This window comes from Pundamilia nyererei, unplaced genomic scaffold, assembly GCF_000239375.1.
Source record: "Pundamilia nyererei isolate P.nyererei 1_Seehausen unplaced genomic scaffold, PunNye1.0 scaffold00011, whole genome shotgun sequence".
NCBI classification, from domain to species: domain Eukaryota; kingdom Metazoa; phylum Chordata; class Actinopteri; order Cichliformes; family Cichlidae; genus Pundamilia; species Pundamilia nyererei.
This window is the reverse complement of record NW_005187412.1, coordinates 2,831,664-2,851,994: the sequence shown is the minus strand read 5'-3', so window position 1 is coordinate 2,851,994 and position 20,331 is coordinate 2,831,664. Positions and strand designations below refer to the sequence as shown.

At 39.8% G+C, this 20,331-nt stretch overlaps 2 protein-coding genes across 2 annotated transcripts; one reads left to right on the top strand and one right to left on the bottom strand.

The window, feature by feature from the left end:
* The first annotated feature begins 6,730 nt into the window (after positions 1-6,730).
* Positions 6,731-9,383, top strand: LOC102205205 (C5a anaphylatoxin chemotactic receptor 1). The gene is made up of 3 exons (XM_005724208.1): positions 6,731-6,802; positions 7,735-7,868; positions 8,215-9,383. The coding sequence occupies exons 2-3, from the start codon at positions 7,755-7,757 to the stop codon at positions 9,142-9,144; spliced, it is 1,044 nt and encodes a 347-aa protein (XP_005724265.1). The 5' UTR covers positions 6,731-6,802; positions 7,735-7,754; the 3' UTR covers positions 9,145-9,383.
* A 962-nt stretch (positions 9,384-10,345) lies between these two features.
* cenpq (centromere protein Q) lies at positions 10,346-20,029 on the bottom strand. The gene is made up of 8 exons (XM_005724207.1): positions 19,436-20,029; positions 19,310-19,352; positions 19,110-19,221; positions 18,895-18,963; positions 15,976-16,105; positions 13,086-13,205; positions 11,240-11,311; positions 10,346-10,559 (listed from the first exon to the last, which is right to left on the bottom strand). The coding sequence occupies exons 1-8, from the start codon at positions 19,517-19,519 to the stop codon at positions 10,368-10,370; spliced, it is 822 nt and encodes a 273-aa protein (XP_005724264.1). The 5' UTR covers positions 19,520-20,029; the 3' UTR covers positions 10,346-10,367.
* Between the last annotated feature and the right edge of the window lie 302 nt (positions 20,030-20,331).

The following is a 20,331-nucleotide window of genomic DNA, read 5'->3' as shown; positions in this document are numbered from 1 at the left end:
AACACATTAACAAGAGAATTCTGAGTAAAACCAAAGTTACTTTCCCTAGTAACTAGTTACTTTGAAAGTAACGAGTAACTTGAAGTAACTGAGTTACCTTTGAGAGAAGTAACTAGTAATGTAACTACTATTTTAAAGTAACTTACCCAACACTGATCAAAAGTGACCAAAAAATCAGCCAGAAAGCATAGATACTGAGAAGTGGTCTGTGGTCACCACCTGCAGAACCACTCCTTTATTGGGGATGTCTTGCTAATTGCCTATAATTTCTACCTGCTGTCTATTCCATTTGCACAACAGCATGTGAAATTAATTGTCAATCAGTGTTGCTTCCAAAGTGGACAATTTGATTTCACAGAAGTGTGATTAACTTGGAATTACATTGTGTTGTTTAAGTGTTCCCTTTATTTTATTTTATTTTATTTTATTTTTTTGAGCAGTGTATATGTATTTAAAAGCATGAAATCCTTGCAGACATCACATAATCTGTAATCAATGTGCAGGAAATCAGTTTTGCTTTGTTCAGTCTTTCAGCTGTTATGATCCAATGTTGTCAGTGTTTGTTTTATGTGTAACTCCTCCCACCAGAGGATGGCTGTGGGTTTTTCCCCTCTTCTTTCTTAGGAGGTGGACACCTGGGCATGCCTGCTGAGTAGTTAGGTGGAGTCTCTGCCTATCCTCGGATTGGATAATTGGTTGATCACCTCCAGTATTTAACCACCAGATGACAGCAACCTGGCCCCTTGGTTTGAGGGGGGGGTTTTTTAGTTGTTTTTTTTTAGCGTCGTTCCAGACCATACTCCATACCAGTTGGTGGCGGTAATGCACCTTTCAATTGTTTGCCAACCGCCAATATAACTGTAAGAAAGAAAGAAAGAACCTGGCCCCCTCTCTCCTAACCTCTGCAATCCAACAAAGAACCTTTGTTTTTGATTCGTTGCTGTGTAGAGTGTCTTTGCAAGTATCACCTGAGCAGACACCTCATTGCTGCTTGTCCGGTTCTCAAAAGAGAGGAACAGACCAGGAAGGGTAAATATCCTTCCCCAATACAGACCAAACCTCATGCCTTAGAAGATGTGACTGTAATTCAAAGTGATAAAGTAGATGAAGAGTTCAAGCCTTTTGTGTCAAAAGGTTTTGTCTCATTGATGGGAGAAGAAAAGAGGGTTCCTGTCAGTATTTTGTGTGACATTGGTGCAAAACAGTCGTTCATTCGTGAGGGTGTCTTACCGTTCTCAGCTCAATCCTATTGTGGTGCTGATGTGTTAGCGTGGGGAGTTAGAATGTGTGTAATGCGTGTGCCTTTGCACTTTGTGCAGCTCTCGTCTCAGTTTGTGGCGGGTGAGGTTAAACTTGGTGTGCGACCCCAGTTACCGGTTGCAGGCATTGACATCATCCTTGAAATGATCTAGCTGGCTGCAGAGTTTTTCCGTTGCCTGAGGTAGTTGAAACACCACTTGCAGACACCAGTGGTTCTGATCTTGCCGCATCCAAACAGATCAGGGCAAAAATTGGTCATGACAGAGGTCGGTGTTAACCATCACACTTCCAGCGCGTATCACCTGGAGAGTCAGGTTGCATTAGAAAGGTTCCACCAAACTCTAAAAAACCTGCTTCACAAACTTTGCACTGAGTCAAGCCGTGAGTGGGATGAGGGGTTGCCACTACTGCTGTTCGCCATCAGGGAGACATGCCAGGAGTCTTTGGGGTTCAGTCCAGCTGATTTAGTTTTTGGCCACACTGTGCGCGGTCCGCTACGTCTTTTGAAAGAGAAATTTCTCTCAGGCATCGTCCAAGAGAAAACATTCTGGACTATGTTAGTTCATTTAGAGAGAGGCTGCATAATGCCTGCAGTTTTGCTCGTGATGCGCTAGCAAATGCTCAGGTCAGAATGAAAACCAATTTTGATAAAAAGTCTGTAGCACGGATGTTCCAGTCAGGTGATCGCGTGTTGGTTTTCTTGCCTGTCGTTGGTTCTCCCCTGCAGGCAAAGTTTTCCAGTCCGTTTGTCATTGAGCGGAAACTGAGTGTGTGTGTGTGTGCGTGTGTGTGTGGCGTTAGTACCTTAATCTTGTAAATAGATTTGTAAAGTAGCAATTGTGTATTTTGTTCACCTTGTGTGTGTATATATTGTTCACTGCAGCAGCCTAGTAGGTGTGAGAAGCCATTTTTGTTAAGTTTTCTCCTGTTTTTCGTTTAGAAAGTTAGGTAAGTGAATTGTCTTTTGGTTGGTTTTCATTTTGTGTAGGAAAGCGTAGGGTCCATTAGGGAGTTTTGTTTGTTATTTTTGGCACTGCTCACTGCTGAAGCAAATAAATGGCTGCTTAGCACTTTAAAAGATACTATTGGTGTTCTTTCTTGGGTGGTGCGTGAGTGGGGCCAATTTCTTGTTGCGTTCAATACACGCCTAGACTAAGAACGTAACACAGCATTCAAACAATTTCAGCTTTACTTTCTGTAATGATCTAAATAAATAAACCCAGCAATAAAACACTTCAAACTGATACTGACCAAATAAATACACATCTAAATGTTTCCCCCACACACTGATATAGATCTAATTTTAAACAAGTCAAAATATATACTGAAAAATTATTTTGTACTTTTCTGCTAAAAATGAGACTTTCTCTGATTTTCTTCATTGGTTTTTTGTTTTGTTCTTGTTTTTTTTTTTAATTCCCAATTAATTGACCAGAAGGTGGCACTGAAACATAAAAACTTAATGTAGCTGCATTCTTGCTTTTAGTATATCTGGAATAAATTCTGAATGAAAGTGACACATGGGGCAACAAGCCAGTGTACAGCCTTTAGTACAAAATAGTTGGACATATGGGAAGGCTGTTTCATAAATATGTGTCATATATGTCAAATGCAACAGTACAAACAGTCCAGGATCTCTGGAGAAACACATCTACGGACAGTAGATTCCTTGACACCGGAGTCTACAGTAGTCTACTGTAGTCTACTGTAGTCTACTGTAGACTCCGGTGTCAAGGAAAACACTTCTAAAAAAACACAGAGGGCAAAACCTCTTTGATATTTACCAAATAAAACAAATCTGTTTAAATGAGAAGACGAAGGAGATGATTGTGGACTTCGGGAGGGGCAGACACACACACACACACACACACCCCTGCACGACGGAGGATCTGCAGTCGAAGTAGTACCCAGCTACAAGTACCTGGGTACGTACCTAGATAGCAACCTCACCTGGAAAAACAAAACTTCCAGCCTGATCAGGAAGGCTCACCAGAGGCTCTACTTCCTGAGGCGGTTGAGGCGTGCGGGAGAGCTCAATCCTCATCTCCTTTTACAGATGTGCGGTGGAGTGTTCTGTGCTCTGGCATCAACGTGTGGCACGGAAACTTCACTGTGGCAGAGAGGAAAGCGCTACAGAGGGTGGTGAAGGCTGCACAGAGAGTTGTCGGAGGCAGCCTCCCAACCGTAACCGACAAATACACCTCCAGATCCAGGAAGAGGGCCACCTGTATCATGAAGGACCCCACTCACCCAGCACACACACTCTTTGTCCCGCTCCCCTCAGGCAGGAGGCTGAGGATAATTAAATGCAAAACCACCAGACTGAGAAACAGCTTCCAGAAGCTGTGAGACTTCTCAATGCATAATGGACAAGAACTGTTATTTTAGCACCTTAATCACTACTGACACTTACTGACACCCTCACTTTATCAATGCTGGTCATCATGCCCTTTTGCTGCTAAAGCATTTATACCTATATTTATACCTACATTCTGTATCCATACTCCATACTGGTACTCAGGTTGTGCGCTCAGTTTATTGTATTATTCTGTTATTCTGTTTTGTTTTTTAAAAAAAAACTTTTTAAAATTCTGTTTCTTCGTTATTCTGTTTCTTTTCGCTCTGGGACTGTGTGTACATAATTTCGTTCCACCTCATGTAAACATGTGATGCAAATGACAATAAAGCTTCTTGAATCCCTTGGATCCTTGAATAAGCAGCACTGCCATCTGGTGGCGTACTTTTGCAAGTAACTAGACAGGAACCAGGCAGCTTGTTTACTGCGCAGACACTTCATATGATCTACAAAAAAAATCTATTTTTCAAAAACTATAAACCTCTGCAGTGCCCTGGTGTTTTAGGAAATTGTCTTAAAAAAAAGTTCTGATTCAATTGCTGGGCTTCAGGCTGAGATCACAACACTGGTTTTGTGTGCTCATTTAGGTCCATTCAAAAGAGCCTGAGAAGCTTCAATACAGCAAAATAATCATTAAAGATTCTGCAGTGAAATGTGAGCGTGCTGGTGTCGCTGACCATCCTAACACCTCTGCACATGTGGCCAGGTGTTCTTGAGTTACACCCTTCCATTGACATTTCAATCAGATGACTCATTAAGTTGTTCAAGTAGTCTGCAGTGCGTCACATTTTACCCATTGTTCAACTGTTATAAAAATGGGAGTGCCCATATTTAGCTTCTAAATACTTTTCAGGAGAGGACACATGACCACATGCTTGGCATAGGCTCAGACACATCCACATTTCAGAATGGATGACTGCAAAAAGACCACGATAACTGCTGAATCTGAGTTTGAGATGTCTGGCAGCTACAGGAGGGTGCATGTAGGAGATAAACAGGAGACATAGTATTATGAAAGTAAATGAAGCGCCCAGTCATGGTGAGGAGAATATGCAAGTCTGAAGTTGTTTAGACTTTGGGACCCTGCTTGTCCAGATTGAGATTTGATATCTGGAAGGTTGTAATTTGAAAACTTTTATAATAAAGTCAAACACTGGGCCCAATTTTTAGCATTCTTCCTCTTCTTTAGGGGTCACCACAGTGGATGATCTTCCTTCAATCACCCTATCCCTAATATGCTCCTCTGTAACACCAACCGTCTGCATGTCCTCCTTCACTACAACCATGAACCTTCTCGGCGGTCTTCCTCTTTTTCTCCATTTTAAAACTAGATGCCATGAGCAACTTAGAAACAGAGGACACTGCACACTCACACAGCGGCAACTAATCAGTTAGAAAGTAGCCACATACTAAAGCATGTCCTGCTGTACCTTTGATTTTAGTCTAAACGAGAGCAAAATTTGTCAAATTAACCTCACGTTAAACTCAAAGAGACTTCAAACTAAGCGAGACCATAAACTCATCAGGAAAGTCTTTATAGAGGTTTTATAACCAAGTGAGCCACAGATCCCTCGGGGACTGTGTCAGGAAGAGCATCCAGTGTAATAAAAAATAATAAATAAATCAAAAACATGCAGAGCTATCCTCTGTGGCGAACTCCTGCGAATAAAATACCATTTTAAAGTAGCTGTTTAAAGAGCCATGCGCTTTCCCATAAGACTTCTGTACCAGGGGTGTCTAACATAAGGCCCAGGGTCCAGAACTGGCCCATCAAAGACTTGATTTTGGCCCACTGACTTTATAAAATGTGAAGACATGCATAGATTTTGAACTTTTAACTGAAATTTTATAAGTTGTTCATTAACATCTTTTTCTATTGACAAAAACTGCTCATGCTCAGCCGTACTTAAATTACACCAAATTGATTAACTAAGAGATAAAAAATTTAATTTCAGTGAAGTTCCTGTTTTTCTACTATTAGTGACTCCGTAGTTAATTAACAATAACTTTTTTCATAATTACAGATCAGTCTGTGCAATGAACTATCATAAAAAGTTACCACCACTCCCGCCCACTTTACATGAAACAACTATATGTGCTGTATGTGGCCCACGATGTAAAATGAATTTGACATTCCTGTTTGACATTCCTGCAGGGTGCGTACAGTTTTAATGTGTGCCTACTTCACTTTTCACACACTGAGCCTACCTCAGGGAAGCTTTAGACCCGGCCACTGCAAACAAACGTCAAATGGCACGCACAGGCGTGATCTGGAGCGTCTCGTGAAAGCAGAAAGCTGTGTTAGATAAATAATTTTCAATTATCACGTCAGTGTTTTGCTGTGAGGAGCACCTTCATCAACCAGCCGGCCAAAGTATTAAACCAGAGTCCCTGATAAGTTTAAAGCAGCTGACCCTTGACACAAACACAGCTGAAAATAATACGAATTAGCTAAAATTATTTTTCAATAGCATTTTCAGTTTGATTGTGCTCTCCTCATTTATAACGACAGATCCTTTTGGCTCAACAACATTCATTTGTTGTGTTTTGTTAAAATTAGCGTGTGTTGTTGTTTTGATGTAGAGTGAATGCTTCGATCAAGTCCAAAACTGTTTTTTCGGGTGTTTAAAAATGATCTTATCATCCACTCCACACAAAGAAATGCAAAACAATGTGACAGACATAATAGAAAAGGAAGTAAAGCAAATCGAAATCTAGATTGATGAATATCTGAACGCGGCACCGGCAGCTCAAGAGCAGCTGGGGTACGTTTCCTCTCACTGCCAGCTATGAAAAACAAAGTGCCCACCAAAATGTTAGAAATCAAGTTTCATGGAAAAAAACAAACAAAAAACCAACTTTGTGGCAAATTTATTTATTTTTTTTTTTTTTTTAAGAGAGACGTGGCAGTTTTATCTTATTCAGTTTTTACCTTTTATGCCTCTGAGGTTAACAACTACTCATGTAAAGCAGCTGATAAAGCCGGAGGGAAACACTTGAAATGGCTTTTCACTATCAGAAGAAAATGATGATTGACTCTGAGATGTTGTAAATATGGTTATAGGAAGGAGTGTGTGTCTGTGTGTTGCAATCACAGACAGGAAAGAGAGAGAGTTAGGCAGATAGGCACTCCCTTTTTATTGATATGCTACTCCACTTCTTCCACCCACAACTCAAGTAAAGGAGGTGAGTAAAGAAGTCTTTGAATTAGATTTTAATTTGAATCCTGCTTTTAGATTTTAATTTTATTTTTTTAAAACAACCAACTTCAAAGCGTTTAATCTCCACTGATTCACAGCTACTGATAACTCTGGTGCAGGTTGGTACTGATCTGGTTAGTACGGGCAGCAAACTAAAATTGGAGTCAGTTGCAGCACAAATGCTGCTCATTGCTTTTAATACTTAACATGGAAAAAGGAAATTTTTTTGTGATTTGTGAAAGCAGAAATTCACTTTTGCTTTGAAAAAATGAATCCATACCAGGGAGATAAGTTCACTGATACATGAATGTTTGCATGCAGCAGCAGAATAGCAGACCCCGGGGTTGCCTGAATGTACGTGTAGCAGATTCCTTTCTCGTTAATCACTGCTGACGTGCATGCTGTGCTTTCATGTTTTTAATATTCACGCCATGGAAACAAAAAGCAGCACATAAAGTCAAACTGCCTCTTGAGATAAAAGCTGACATTTGCACTAAAACCCACAAAATTGTCAAAGTTAGAGTACAGTAGTTACGTGCAGTGGTTATGATTATTCATCCGATTAGAAAATGCCACCTAAGTGATAGATGATTTTTTGTTTTTAAAACACCCACCCAGGTGATTCAGACTCGAGCGCTGCACTCACTTTGATGCAGTAATGCGCATTCGCTATTTTTAAGTAAGGAACGTAACTTTAAGAAACAATGCAAAGCTGAGCAAACCTACAGAAGGAAGTTTGTGGCGTCACCTTCCTGTGTGGTGTGGACATCAGCTTGTCAACATTTTAGACAACCAGCATATGTGAAATCTGTCTTTCAGTGCAACAGTTGCATATTTTCCTTCTCCATCAGTGATGAAATTGTTTATTGACAAACAGCCGCAGTACTTTCTGTATTTAACTAACGTGCTGCATTACAGCCCAGTTTCGTATCGGCCCGATGGCTGGCATGAATGGGACACAGGTGGAAAACCTATCTAGCTCCAACAGCAGCACCTGGCAGGCAGAGGCTTCAAGAGGAACCCAGATTGTAGTTACGCTGCTTATCTTCTTGGTGAGAAATCTTCTCCTTTTTTTTTACTTTCAGTTCATGAATCGTTTCCGATGTAAAATCCACATTCAGTATCAGTTCCACTTACATATACACATGTGGAGTAAATGCTCCATGTATTGCAGCTACAACAGGCAGGGAGCCTGCTCAATGTAAATGACGATTGTCATGCAAAGGCTGAAAAAGCCACCAGAGCTCATTAAATAAGACCAGCTCCATCTTCATATCGGTTTCACAGAATGAACAGTAGGTTCAGTCTTCACAACAAGCAAATAAATGAATTCCTGCAAAATGTCAAGTTGCTGTTTCCCCGAGCCTAACTGCAACCTGGTTGTCTTGGTACCTCAAGGTGGGCGCGCCTCTGAATGGGCTCGTGGTTTGGGCGCTTGGATTTCGGAGTCATCGTCATGTGGTGCGTAGAGGCAGTAATGAGGAGACACGCGCTGCCAGCAGTTTCCGTGTCTATGTCCTGAACCTTGCCCTGGCCGATCTGGTGCTGATCCTGCGGACCCCTCTCATGTTGGGCTTTCTCATTCACAACAGCTGGCCATTTGGGGACACCTTCTGCCGCATCATCATGTTCCTGCGGGTCCTGGGATTGTACGCCTCTGCTTTCCTCCTCTGCGCTGTGGCTCTGGAACGATGCTTGTGCCTGCTGAGGCCGGTGTGGGCTCGACTGCGACGGCCAGCTTGGGCCGTCCCTTTGGCCTGTGGTCTCATATGGCTGATGGCTACCATCTTGTCTAGCCCCTACCTCTACTTCGCTGTCCTGCAGGAGAAATCTGGGAAACACCTTTGCTATGAGAGTGAAGGGCATAATACGACTTTGTTCGTAATCGAAACTTTAGCAGGTTTCATGTTGCCCGTGCTGGTGTTCCTGGGAAGTAACCTGGCTGTTCTGCTCACTATTAGGAGAGCTTCACCTCCAACACCCACCTCCTCCACTCCTTCAATGGCACGCAAGATGATAAGGATGTACCATGTGCTCTTTTTCACAATGCTCCTCTTCCTCACCTGCTGGGTCCCCTATTTTGTTTGTCGATTTATACAGGCTTTGGCCAAATCTCACTCTCTGTTTCAGTCAGCAAGCTATGGTAAATACATATCTCTGTACCTGGTGTATATCAAGAGCGCCCTGAACCCCGTGCTTTACGTGTTTGCTGCCAGAGGCTTAGGCCGTGCCATCAAAGCTTCTCTGGTCTCCACCATTGACCGACTTTTCAATGATGACTCCTCAGAGTCCATACGAAGGAAGTCACTGAAAAACTCGCAGATGTAACAGGGAGGCCAATAATGTAATAATTTAGCATGTTAGCTCTTCATTTCTTCAGCATTTCTTTTAACATGCGCATTTCTCCTTTTGTGGAAATTGTTCATCCCCCTTTAAAATGTGAGTTGTGTAAATACAGAAGTAGAAGTGTTTGAGTTATTACAAGTGAATGTACCGCAGTGTCCTCTTTATGAGTGAAAACCACACATAATCTTGTAAATAAAATGATGATTTTTGCTTTAGTTTGACAGTTTTGCAGAGATGTGCTTCTATCTGGACCATGTATTTCAAGGATCTGGACTGTTATTGATTTGTTTTGAATGTACACATACTTTTTTATTTTTTTTTTTAATAGGCTATTAAAATTTTTGAGAATGGGAATGGAAAAGTTTCATTTACAAAACAAAACAAACAAACAGAAATTACTCCTATGATTTGCCAAAAAGAGCATATTTGGCTCATGAAAAGGAGATTCGGGTTTGGCTGTTGCTGCCAGCTCCTAACAAGAAGCTGCCTCTGTCTGAACATGCTGATGGCAGGGTTGTTATTCTAGGGGAAAATGAATTCATGAATCATCTTGTTCACTGGTTTATGCAACATGCACAGCAATGAAAAAAACAACGTCATTTCGATGCTAACTTCCTGGCTGCAGGGTAAGTTTTATTACACGGAGTTCTTAAAAAGAAAAAACAACCCATATCTTGCATAATCCTTTCAAGAATGCTATTGTTTCCAGCACAGAGCAGATTCTCCAAATTTGTTAAAACCAAAAGTTTTCCAGATTAAACGCATTCCAGTAGCTTTAGTTAGCTGAATGTCTCACTAGGCTTGCAAAACATCAAGCAGCAAGCAGCAGCAAGATTTGGACTTGTTTTTATTCAGTGCACACTAAATCTTCCACTGTAAAAAAAAGTTTAGGCAGCAGGATTTTAATTAATTCACTGTTCAGTTGTGACTTTATTTAATTTTCAGTTGTTTAGCCTAAACTTGCCACAGAAGTTGGATATCAGGCTTTTATGTCCACCAAAAGACAAAAAACATCCACATAACAGAACACATAATTAATAAAAAACAAAGAAAAAAGTAGCTGAAAACAGGAATATGATGCAAACTCAATACCAGCGAAGCATGGTAAGCAGAAATATTCCGCAAAGACAACCACAAATATGGAAGTAAGAAGTATCAAACCCAATAAATACTGAGCAGCAAATCTCTAAACCTCTTCTTTAATGCTACGTTTCTTCAAAACTCAGTGTGCTACTATTCGATACGCAGCCGGGGTGGAAGAGCCGATCGGCGTGTTCACGTGCCTGCGCAAGCAGCACCTGGTCATCCTTGGTTGGCTTTGATTTCTGCAGAATTTGGCCCAGTTTCCGAGCTGTGGCTGCAGAATCGCTGTCTGGTATAAACTTTCTCAGCAGAGCCTGAGGAAAATAGAAAGTGGCGATTTAAATTGATTTTTTTAAATGATCTGGTCTTCTCCTAGGGAAGAGAGGCAGCAGATCAATCAGCAGTGGGTATACACACATTACCGCAGATACAAGTACAGTTTTTAAGGCTTAGAACCAGAGAAAAGATAACTGTTGCAGTCCTATGGTGCCAAAAAGTGGCACAGGTGTAATTTTCAGGTTTGAAACTTGCAGGTTGTAGTGACTTCAGATGACCTACACTCAGCATGACCTGTGACATGTGGTTGATTTTTCAACTAATTCCAGGTAAAACGTATTATGAGTGATATGACTCGTGAAAACAGCTAGAACAAAAACAAGGGTTTATTCTGTAGCTGAGTAGATAACCAAGATAACACAGAACCTAAAAGTCACATTCTCTCTCTCTCTCTCTCTCTCTCTGCCTTTCGTAACATGAATTTCATGTTTTTTCACAGAAGTTGCACCACAGAGAACATGTACAGGCTTTCCTGTTACATGGTAGAGGAAGTGCCTACTAAGCTATTTAGAAATGCTATTCATAAAAAAAGAAGAAAGGAACAAAATGAACTTCACCTTTAGTGATAAGTAATATTGTGCAATTTGGTTAAATGAAGCACATTTCAGATAGTGTGAAAATGTTGGCTGCGCCTAGCTCTTAAAATAACAACACTCACCTCCAATGTTTCACCTTTCTGAGAAGGAAGACAGGGAAGTTTGAGAACAGCTCGTTCACTTATTCGTAAAATCTGTGAAGACCAGAAAAGGGGTGCTGTGTGAGTTTGAAGTAAATCATTAGAAACCTTCGAGTCTGTGATTCGATATGGCTCTGGTGTAGCATTCCAGGCAATACTTGATATTTCTCCAGAATAGGTTATGTCAGATTTCACAACAGCCACAAAATAGCCACATTTCAGCCAAACATCACGAAAAATTCACGGTTATGGTGATTCTGTAACAAACGTCTAGACAAACCTTTCTAACGGCCCCATGATGGTGTCGAAACTGCAGTTCACACCACGATTTTCTGGTCACTTCAGCTGTGACATCTACTATTATTAAATGACCCATTTACTGTAATGTATGTCACATTAAAACATAGTTATATAGCATATAATAAAACCTGTAGCAGAACCTCCATAGTCTATTGCAAAAAAAAAGGCAAAAGGAAAGAAAGAAGAGAGTAACGTTCAAAAAGGGAAAATTCAGATCAAAGAAATAAATCGACACAAAAGGTTCAGAATTTGAAAAACACACCAGAGGTGGTAATGAACAGTTTATCAGATAAACCTGTTCATCTGCTTGTTAACATAAACAAACTTAAACGTAGCCAAACTGATCTGAGTATTTCAGAAACTGCTGATCGGCTGGGATTTCCCCCGCACAACCATCTCTAAGGTTCACAGAGAATGATCGGAAAAACAGAAAATAAGCAGCAGATCTCTGGGTGAAAATGCCATGTTGATGCCAGAGGTCAACGGAGTATGGCCAGAGTGTTTTAAATAACTTGATTGCTATTTTAAGACTGCTTGAAAACGATAATAAAGTCAGCCTGGTTAAATCGCTGGTTACAATCAGGGTATGCAGAAGAATATATCTAAATACACAACACGTCAAACCAAGACCACAACAGGGGCCAACTAAGAAAAAGAAACCAAGGCTACAGTTCACAGTCTCACCAGTTGCCTGGATAGATGAATCAATATCTGCTACAGCATTCAAATGGCAGGGTCAGTAAACAACATGAAGGCATGGAGCCATCAGGTTCAGGCTGGTAAGGTTGTAATGGTGTGAAGCATATTTTCTTGGCACATTGTGGACTTCATAGTACCAACTGAGCATCATTTAAACGCTACAGAGACATCGTGTGTGAGAATTGTTGCATGTCCATACTTTTATGACCACCATCTTCTGATGGCTGCTTACAGCAGAAGAACGCGAGATGTTGCAAAATGCAAATCTATCAAACTGATTTCTTAAATGTATCAGTGAGTTCAATGTACTCAGATGGCCCCAACAGTCCCCAGATCTCATTCTAATACAGCACCTCTGGGATGTAGTGGAAGATGAGATTCCCAACATGGATGTGCCCTTTGCCATGACAGCTGACTCTCACAGCAGGACCACAAAAATTGCTCAGGAACAACTCCAAGAATATATCAATGAGCCTGAGGCATTGACACTGGCCAATATGGTTAAATGTTCTGTATCAGATAGCACGAGGCACGAAATGACAACATTCACATCTGCTGCGACTCCTCAGTGTTTTGAGGTTGTAGGTGATAACTTTAGTGTGAAGAGGATGATTCAGCCATGAAAAACTCAGACAATGCTGTAATGCTTTAATAGATAAATGCGTGTTTATATTAATAGCATCATATAAATGCTCATAACAGCTGTAGCAGATTTTCACTAAAATAAAAAGGTCAAATTCACACCTGAATTAAAATCAGGACAGCAGTGATTGGAGAATGTTGCAATAAAGACAAATAAGTATGTGTGCTTGTGTGAAATCATTTGCACCTCTTTAGCTTTCTCCTCTTCCTCCTCCAACTGGTCCCTCAGCTGACTGCATGAGTGCTGCAAAGACTCTGTTTCCTCCTCCAGCCTCTCCAGTGCACGAACCACAGCCCTCAAGTCTTCCTGCAAAGTCAAAAAGAAGACCTCATGTAAAACCACTGATACCATTCTCTTGTTGTAGGACTTTTTTTTTTTTTAGCATGATATGTTATTTTTTTTCTATGACCTGTCACATCTCAGTGAAAAGGCAGAAGTTATGTTCACAGACTTTTAGACAATTTCTCCACCGTGAATTTTAAACCAATTAATTAACACATGATTTAAGTCCAAACTTTCATATTTAATTCAAGAATTATTTTTAGACATATTCCCCATTTTCATAGGCTCGAAATTTTAATTCGACTCACTTTTAACTGTAAGGCACCAAATCACAATAATTTTTTAAAACAGAATAATGAATGCACTGACCACCAAAGAGGTCTAAATGTCCACAGAAAATAGGTACAAATGACAGACATGATGACAGAATTATTTCAATGGTTAAAATCATTGAACCAAGTCAAGAACACTCTGGAGGAGGTAAGCATATAGTCGTCAAAACCAACAATCAAGAGACAACTTAATGAGTAATTTGCACCTTGTTGGTCTACAGAAAGGTGAACAAGAACAAGAAAAGCTCAGACTAAATCTTTAAACAGATAACACCAAGATGCACTTGTACCAAAACAAATTAAAAACGTAAAAAAAAAGTAAGTAAAAATGGGTGCAGAGAGAGGGAAAACAGCTCATGGTCTGATGAATTTGTGGAGAGTGTTGTGTGTTATGGGTCACTAGTACTTAAAGATAATAGGACTGCTGTTAGCAGCAGCACGATGAACTCTTTAGTGTATTCTATTGTATTTTAATTTTGAACATGTTAAAATAGTATACAACCACAAAAGAGAAAAAAGAAGCAAAACAAAAGGAAAATTTTAAACAATTATTATAAATAACTTACATGTTCAAAAAAAGTAGAAAGAAGCATAAGCTTGTTTAATCCCACCCCATTCCACTATTTAGTAACTAATAGTGTATACATTTGTTACATGTATCTTTATAGCCCCAGTAATAAGTCAAAAGATACAAATTTACAGGTCTATATACATACTTGTGCAACCACACACATATATACACATCCCTATAGTGAAGATAGTTGGGGAGAACACCCCATCGTCTAACTTTACATGCCTATATTGTCTGCTCAGATTGAGCCAGTTGCAGAAAAACTAATCATACAGACCTTCACAGTGCAAATAGAAAACCAGGCCTGCAACGATTCATCGAGTAATTCGCTTATAAAAAGAAGAAATCCTCAACACAAATTCTTTGCTTTGATGCTTCGTTTTAACACGTGGCTCTGTAGCATTCTGATGTGTTAAATGTATCAAATCTGACGATGATATAGGAAGTCTGACAACATAAAACCCACGCACCGTGAAGAGCAAAGAGGCAGAGCCATTACTGAGACAGTAAGCTTAGGTAGAGTGAAAGAAAACGTGTTTCCAACGTTGGTTTGTTGATCGAAGCACCTGATCAACAAACTCCGACCTGAAGAAAAGCAAACTTTGTAGCTGCTCCATCCATCAGTGTTTCTTTTACACGGTGAAAATCAGTAAGCCTCCAGAAGTTGTATTAAAATATGCAGATGAACTCTTAACTTAGCCTAATAACACATTTAAATCATACAGCCCTCTGAAGGCTGATTCAAGCTGTCTTATTTTACATGGAAGCAATGCCTGCAGCAAACATTGGCGTGTCCAAAAGGGGGCATGGGATGCACTAGATCATATTAATTTTAAGGTTTCGTAACATTATCAGATTGAACGTGAAATAGTATAAAATACTGTGTTAATTAAATTGCATTAATCTTTAAAAAAATAAACATTGATTTTGAAAGACCTGTGTTTTTCCTCTTTTGAATATTTGTTATTCCTCATTAGACAAAATTATTTCTTATCCAATTACTCGATTAAATCAGTGGAATTATCAATAGATTGCTAAAATTAATGACAGCTGCAGCCCTAATGGATAATAAACCAAAGCATACTGCAAAAACAACCCAACAGTTTCTCAAGCTAAAGAAAATAGATTCTTCAATAGATAAATGAACACAGAGCATGCTTTCAATTACTGAACACAAAAACTGGCAGAGCATCTTAAAGGAGGAAACACAACATCTGGTGCAGCCCATTAGTTCTACACTTCAGACCCTCATTGACTGCAAAGGTTTTTCGTCCATGTAAATAATAGATCATTATATTACTAAAAATAAAATATAAAAAAAAACATATTATTTTTGAGCTTCTGAAAAAATAAAAATGGCTACAATTCATAAACAGTTAAAACAATGAATTAAAGCTAAAAGTCTGCACTTCAGTCTTGATTGGCTGATTTAAAATTCGCTGTGGTGTTGTACTGTGGCAAAAATTTTTTAAAAAAAATCGATGTGTCCCAGTTTACAAACATATTGACCTAATTGTATCAGTCAGTTTTATTGTGAGCAGTTAAATTCCTGTTTTGTTTTTTAACCCCATCCTTCGTCTGCTCTCACGTACAGAGAGCTGAGTAGGTGTTACTTCAGAGCAGAGAAACCACAGCACACAAAATGAAACAGACTTTATCTCAATGGTGTCAAAGACCACAGTCTAACCATAAGGTAGGCAGTGCAAATCATTTTTCTCATACCTGCTGAACAAACAGAATATCAACTTGCAGAAATGTGAAAACCTCTCTATATCAGTAGGTTTTTGCACAGATGTATCAAGTTCATGGCCACATAAATTTTCCACCAAGAGACAGTTTAGCTTCCAATCAAATCCTCCAAAGCAATCGAATCATTTTTTATGTTTTTCACCTTCAAGATGCTCAGATTCTTCTCTCCAACCACTGACTTCTTAGTCTCGTCCTGGTGATGCCTGGATGAGTGCTCCAAATATTTTTGTTTCTGCACTGGAACTTTGAGTTGTGCACACTGAGCCAGGAACCTAAAATGGGTCGGAAAACACATCAGGAAAAGGCAACACAAACTGCAGTTTAAAAAAAATTCTCAAATGATGATGTCTGAATTAATAAAAGAATAAAACAGAGGATTATAAATGAGTAATTTAATGAGGGTTCATCCACTTTCACTCAATCCTTATCATTGTGATGCACACCCACACAGAGCAGGGCCCTGCTTTGTGTGAAACAAACACTGAGCTGATGAACTCTGAGTTTCTGGTTCCAGAAAGGCCGATCGGTTACAACACAACAACTGATTCATCAGTGATCACTGCGTTGTGTCTAAATATGCAGACCAGTTTTATTAAATAGAGATTGCTGCAGTAACATATGCCAACTGTTTCAGTGCATGGGGACAGGCTAACAACCTAATAGCTGTCTTATCTTAAACTGCACTAAAGTCACCATCTAAGCTTGTCGTGCTTTTTGTTTTTTTGTTTGAATGTTTTGTGGTGCTTGTTCTCATTCTTCCTGAACACTGGTGTCGCTCCTGTTTAGCCCAGATTTTAACCATTATTTACTATCTGACCAACATGCAGTTGTTTTTTTGGGGGTTTTTTTGTTTGTTTGTTTGGTTTTTGTTTTTTGGGGGGAGGGGGGGCACATAGGTTGCATCTGGGGGTTTTTTCCTCTCTCAAAGGCAAATATTTGTCCTTCACAGTTTTCCTACTTCTTCATACATTCCCTCAATGTCCTTACAGGTATGTGACAACTTCTTTGAGTCCCTGAATTGAAGCTATGATTATTGTTTCTTATATTGAGAACATGAATGCTGCAAAATAGTAGATGGAAGTGCACAGGTAGAATCGAGCTGTGTTGATGAGACATGTAGTGACTTTTCTAGGGGCATCCACATCAGGTTACAGTGCAGGATATGTTTTAGGGTATCAGAGGAGTTTGCGGTTATGACTGTTTATTTATCACAAAGGTATAAACTGGGTGTAAGCAAATACCTGCGGACACAAACACAGTACCATAAGTCCTGAATTATTATTCCAGAGTCACAGTGTTACACCCAATTTTTTGTTTCAGGGAGCAATCTAGTCTATAACCTATAACCTAAGGGTTAACCGAAGTCATACTTTTCATTAGACCTGCTTTCTGGAACAAAGCCTGGAGCAAAGCCACAATCTGAACATCATCAAGGTAATTATGTGGGATGTAATGAAAGGGTGTGAGCCATGCCACACCTTTAGCCACTCTTCTGGTCTTAACAAAGCACCGCAAGGCTTCTAATGTGCTACCTGATGGGGTTCAAACATACGCAAACATCACACAAGGCGTGTGACGTTCGTGTGATGTGACAGGCGTTCAAGTTTAAGTGCCGCTTTCAAGTGCCGCATGTTCCTAAAACCAACCTACACAAACTTAATTTCATGTGTGACTTAAATTTAAAGTAAAAAGATTTCCAACTGCATGTAGGTCAGATAGTGAATAATGGTTAATTGCCGTTAATTGCTAAGATATTAGAAAAGGTTGTGGTTATTATGTTTTAGACAAACATAATATCTTTGACAAATTTCAGTCTGTCTTTCGTAGAGCTCATTCTACTGAAACAGCCCTTCTTAGAGTTTCTAGTGACATTCTGATGCAAAACGATACATTACATTTTGCATGAAAGGATGAAATACTGGGTTGGTGTATCTGGGTCTGCCTAAGAGTGGTTCTCCTCGTTTCTCTATGAACGATACTTTTCTGTGGCGGTCTCTAAGTACAGGTCATCTTCCACGTCCCTGTCCTATGGTGTGCCACAAGGTTCTGTGCTGGGACCCTTATTGTTTTTATTATATCTACTTCCTCTCCAGCATATTTTGAGCCCCTTTGAGGACATTTGCTAGCACTGCTACGCAGATGACATCCAGTTATATATTTCTTTTAAACCTGAAGATGTGTCTAGGCTGCAGATTCTAAATGAGTGCTTAGAATCCATCAAAAGTTGGATGGCTGACAACTTCCTCTAACTTAATGAAGAAAAGACTGAAGTCCTTGTATGTGACAGACATGTACCGTACCAAACATAATGAATGCTCTTGGTCCTCTTTCAACATTTGTGAAATCGTCTATCAGGAACCTAGGGGTAACCTTTGATTCTGCTCTTACTCTGGATGTTCACGTCAAATCTCTGGTTCGGTCCTGCTTCTATCATTTAAGAAACATTTCTAAATTGGGCCCTTTAATATCTCATACTGAACTGGAGATTGTTATTGATGCATTCACTTCATCGCGATTGGTCTACTGTAATTCACTGTTTACATGTCTAAACAAAAACTTCCTGGAACGTCTGCAGATTGTCCAAAATGCTGCAGCAAGGCTTCTGCCATAACATCTAAGTACTCTCATGTAACACCATTGCTTATACAGCTGCACTGGCTCCCCGTTGAATTCAGAGTCCATTTTAAGATATTGGTTCTGACCTTTAAAGCTCTTCAAGGACAAGCACCAGCCTACATCATTGAACTTTTACAGCCCTATGTCCCTAGTAGGTCTCTGAGGTCTTGTGATCAGAGCCTACTTGTTATTCAGCATACAAGGCTGAGACTGTGGAACTCTCTTCCTCAGAACTTAAGATCTGCGGACTCAGTGGTCACTTTTAAAAAAACAACTAAAAACACATCTTGTTGCATTTTGCTAACTTTTGTCTGTTTTTGTTTTATACTTTGTGAAGCACTTTGTGATCTTTTTATCTAGAAATGTGCTATATAAATAAGAATTTTACTTACTTATGTTGTTTATTTATACATATTTTAACTGTAATTTCAGACTTAATGCTTACATGGTTTTCATTTTTTTCAGATGCTCCTGGCTTTCCTTCTTCTCTGTCCGCTTCACAGCAAGAGCTGCTCTGTGAACAGGGGGGGGAACAAAGTGTCCTTACAAGGTAGATTTTCTTGCTAATATTGCACAATGTCAACAGGAAAACCTCAGCTTGAAATATATGTCAGGTTATGGTTAAAAATAAGAGCATTCTACTTCTGATGTGAGACTCACAGTACTGATAAGTCCATTATGTTCTCCAGAGCAGTGATGGAGGACCTGGACATCAGCGCCCTGTTGTCCTGCACTTTAGCTCTTTTAGGGTTAGGAGATGATCCTCTTTCAGCTTTAAAGACAAGAGCCGCATTAGAAAATACAAACAAATACAAACTTCACAGTTTGCTGTAGAATGAGAGGTATAAGAGGTTCCTAACCTTTCGTCTGTGATGGTTTTGGATGGATGATCTTGGCTTGGTCCTAAAGTAGGACAAGGTAACAAGTCAGCCTGAGCTGCTACAGATAACAACGACGACGACGACAGCTGGAGTGTACTTACTCACCCGACTCGATGTTTCTGCTTTTTCCTTGTTTTTCCTGTTGGGTGTTTTTGATGGGGCCCGGTCAGAACCTCGTGTGGGTTTCATGTTTGCTCGTGAAAACGTCGAAATAAACCAAAACGTTAACCTAATGTAGCTGAAACAACATGACAACGTCTGACTCCCAAAAGCGTCTTAAGTAACGAGCACGAGTTTTCTTTGAGAAACAATTAAGCCTTAATTATAAAAGGCATAAAACAAATCATAAATAGTTAAAAGACAATATAATTATTTGAAATCTAAAAATTCGCGTTATTGACGTCCTGCTTTTTCGCGCTGCTGTTTTCAAACTCCACAGCTCGCATGCGCATACGCATTGATGGTTTAACCCGGAAAGTCGCTTGTCAGGCAGCTGTTCAAGACAATAACGATGTTGCCGTCGTCCAAAGACCGAAATAAGGGACGGGGATAAGTCTGACTAAATTATTTACTTACTGGCACATCGATAAGGTTAATTACCTTCCGTAAAAATTTAAAACAAACCCCTATGTGAGCAAAACCTGGACCAAATCGCTACCTGTGAACGCCAACTCGGGGCTAAATTAACCCTACATCCGCCATTTTGGGGAAAAGGCAGCCACCCACTGTTTGTCAAATTTTTTCATTTTTTTTTTAACAATTGAAACAATACAGTCACAAACAAGATAACACATTATAGTGCAAATGAACTCTCGTGGAGGATAAAAAAAAAAGAACATAGTCAATACAACAAAACTAACAGCAAGGATATGGGGGGAGGGGCTAGACAAAAAATCATCAGTATTAACGGGGAAGAATTAAAAAAGAGCACAGGTTGATACACAATAGAGGTAATAATCAAAGCAGTAGCAAATGGGAAATGTCATCATAGATTGCGGCAA

What these genes read in the sequence shown, in the direction of transcription:
- LOC102205205 (XM_005724208.1), top strand. Translation starts at nt 7,755, where the DNA reads ATGGCTGGCATGAATGGGACACAGGTGGAAAACCTATCTAGCTCCAAC. An exon ending in TTACGCTGCTTATCTTCTTG is followed by an intron (nt 7,869 to 8,214) that starts GTGAGAAATCTT and finishes TGGTACCTCAAG; the next exon opens with GTGGGCGCGCCTCTGAATGG.
- cenpq (XM_005724207.1), bottom strand. Translation starts at nt 19,519, where the DNA reads ATGAAACCCACACGAGGTTCTGACCGGGCCCCATCAAAAACACCCAAC. An exon ending in ATAATGGACTTATCAGTACT is followed by an intron (nt 18,964 to 19,109) that starts GTGAGTCTCACA and finishes CCCTGTTCACAG; the next exon opens with AGCAGCTCTTGCTGTGAAGC. An exon ending in AAGAGGAGAAAGCTAAAGAG is followed by an intron (nt 11,312 to 13,085) that starts GTGCAAATGATT and finishes TGGTCTTCACAG; the next exon opens with ATTTTACGAATAAGTGAACG.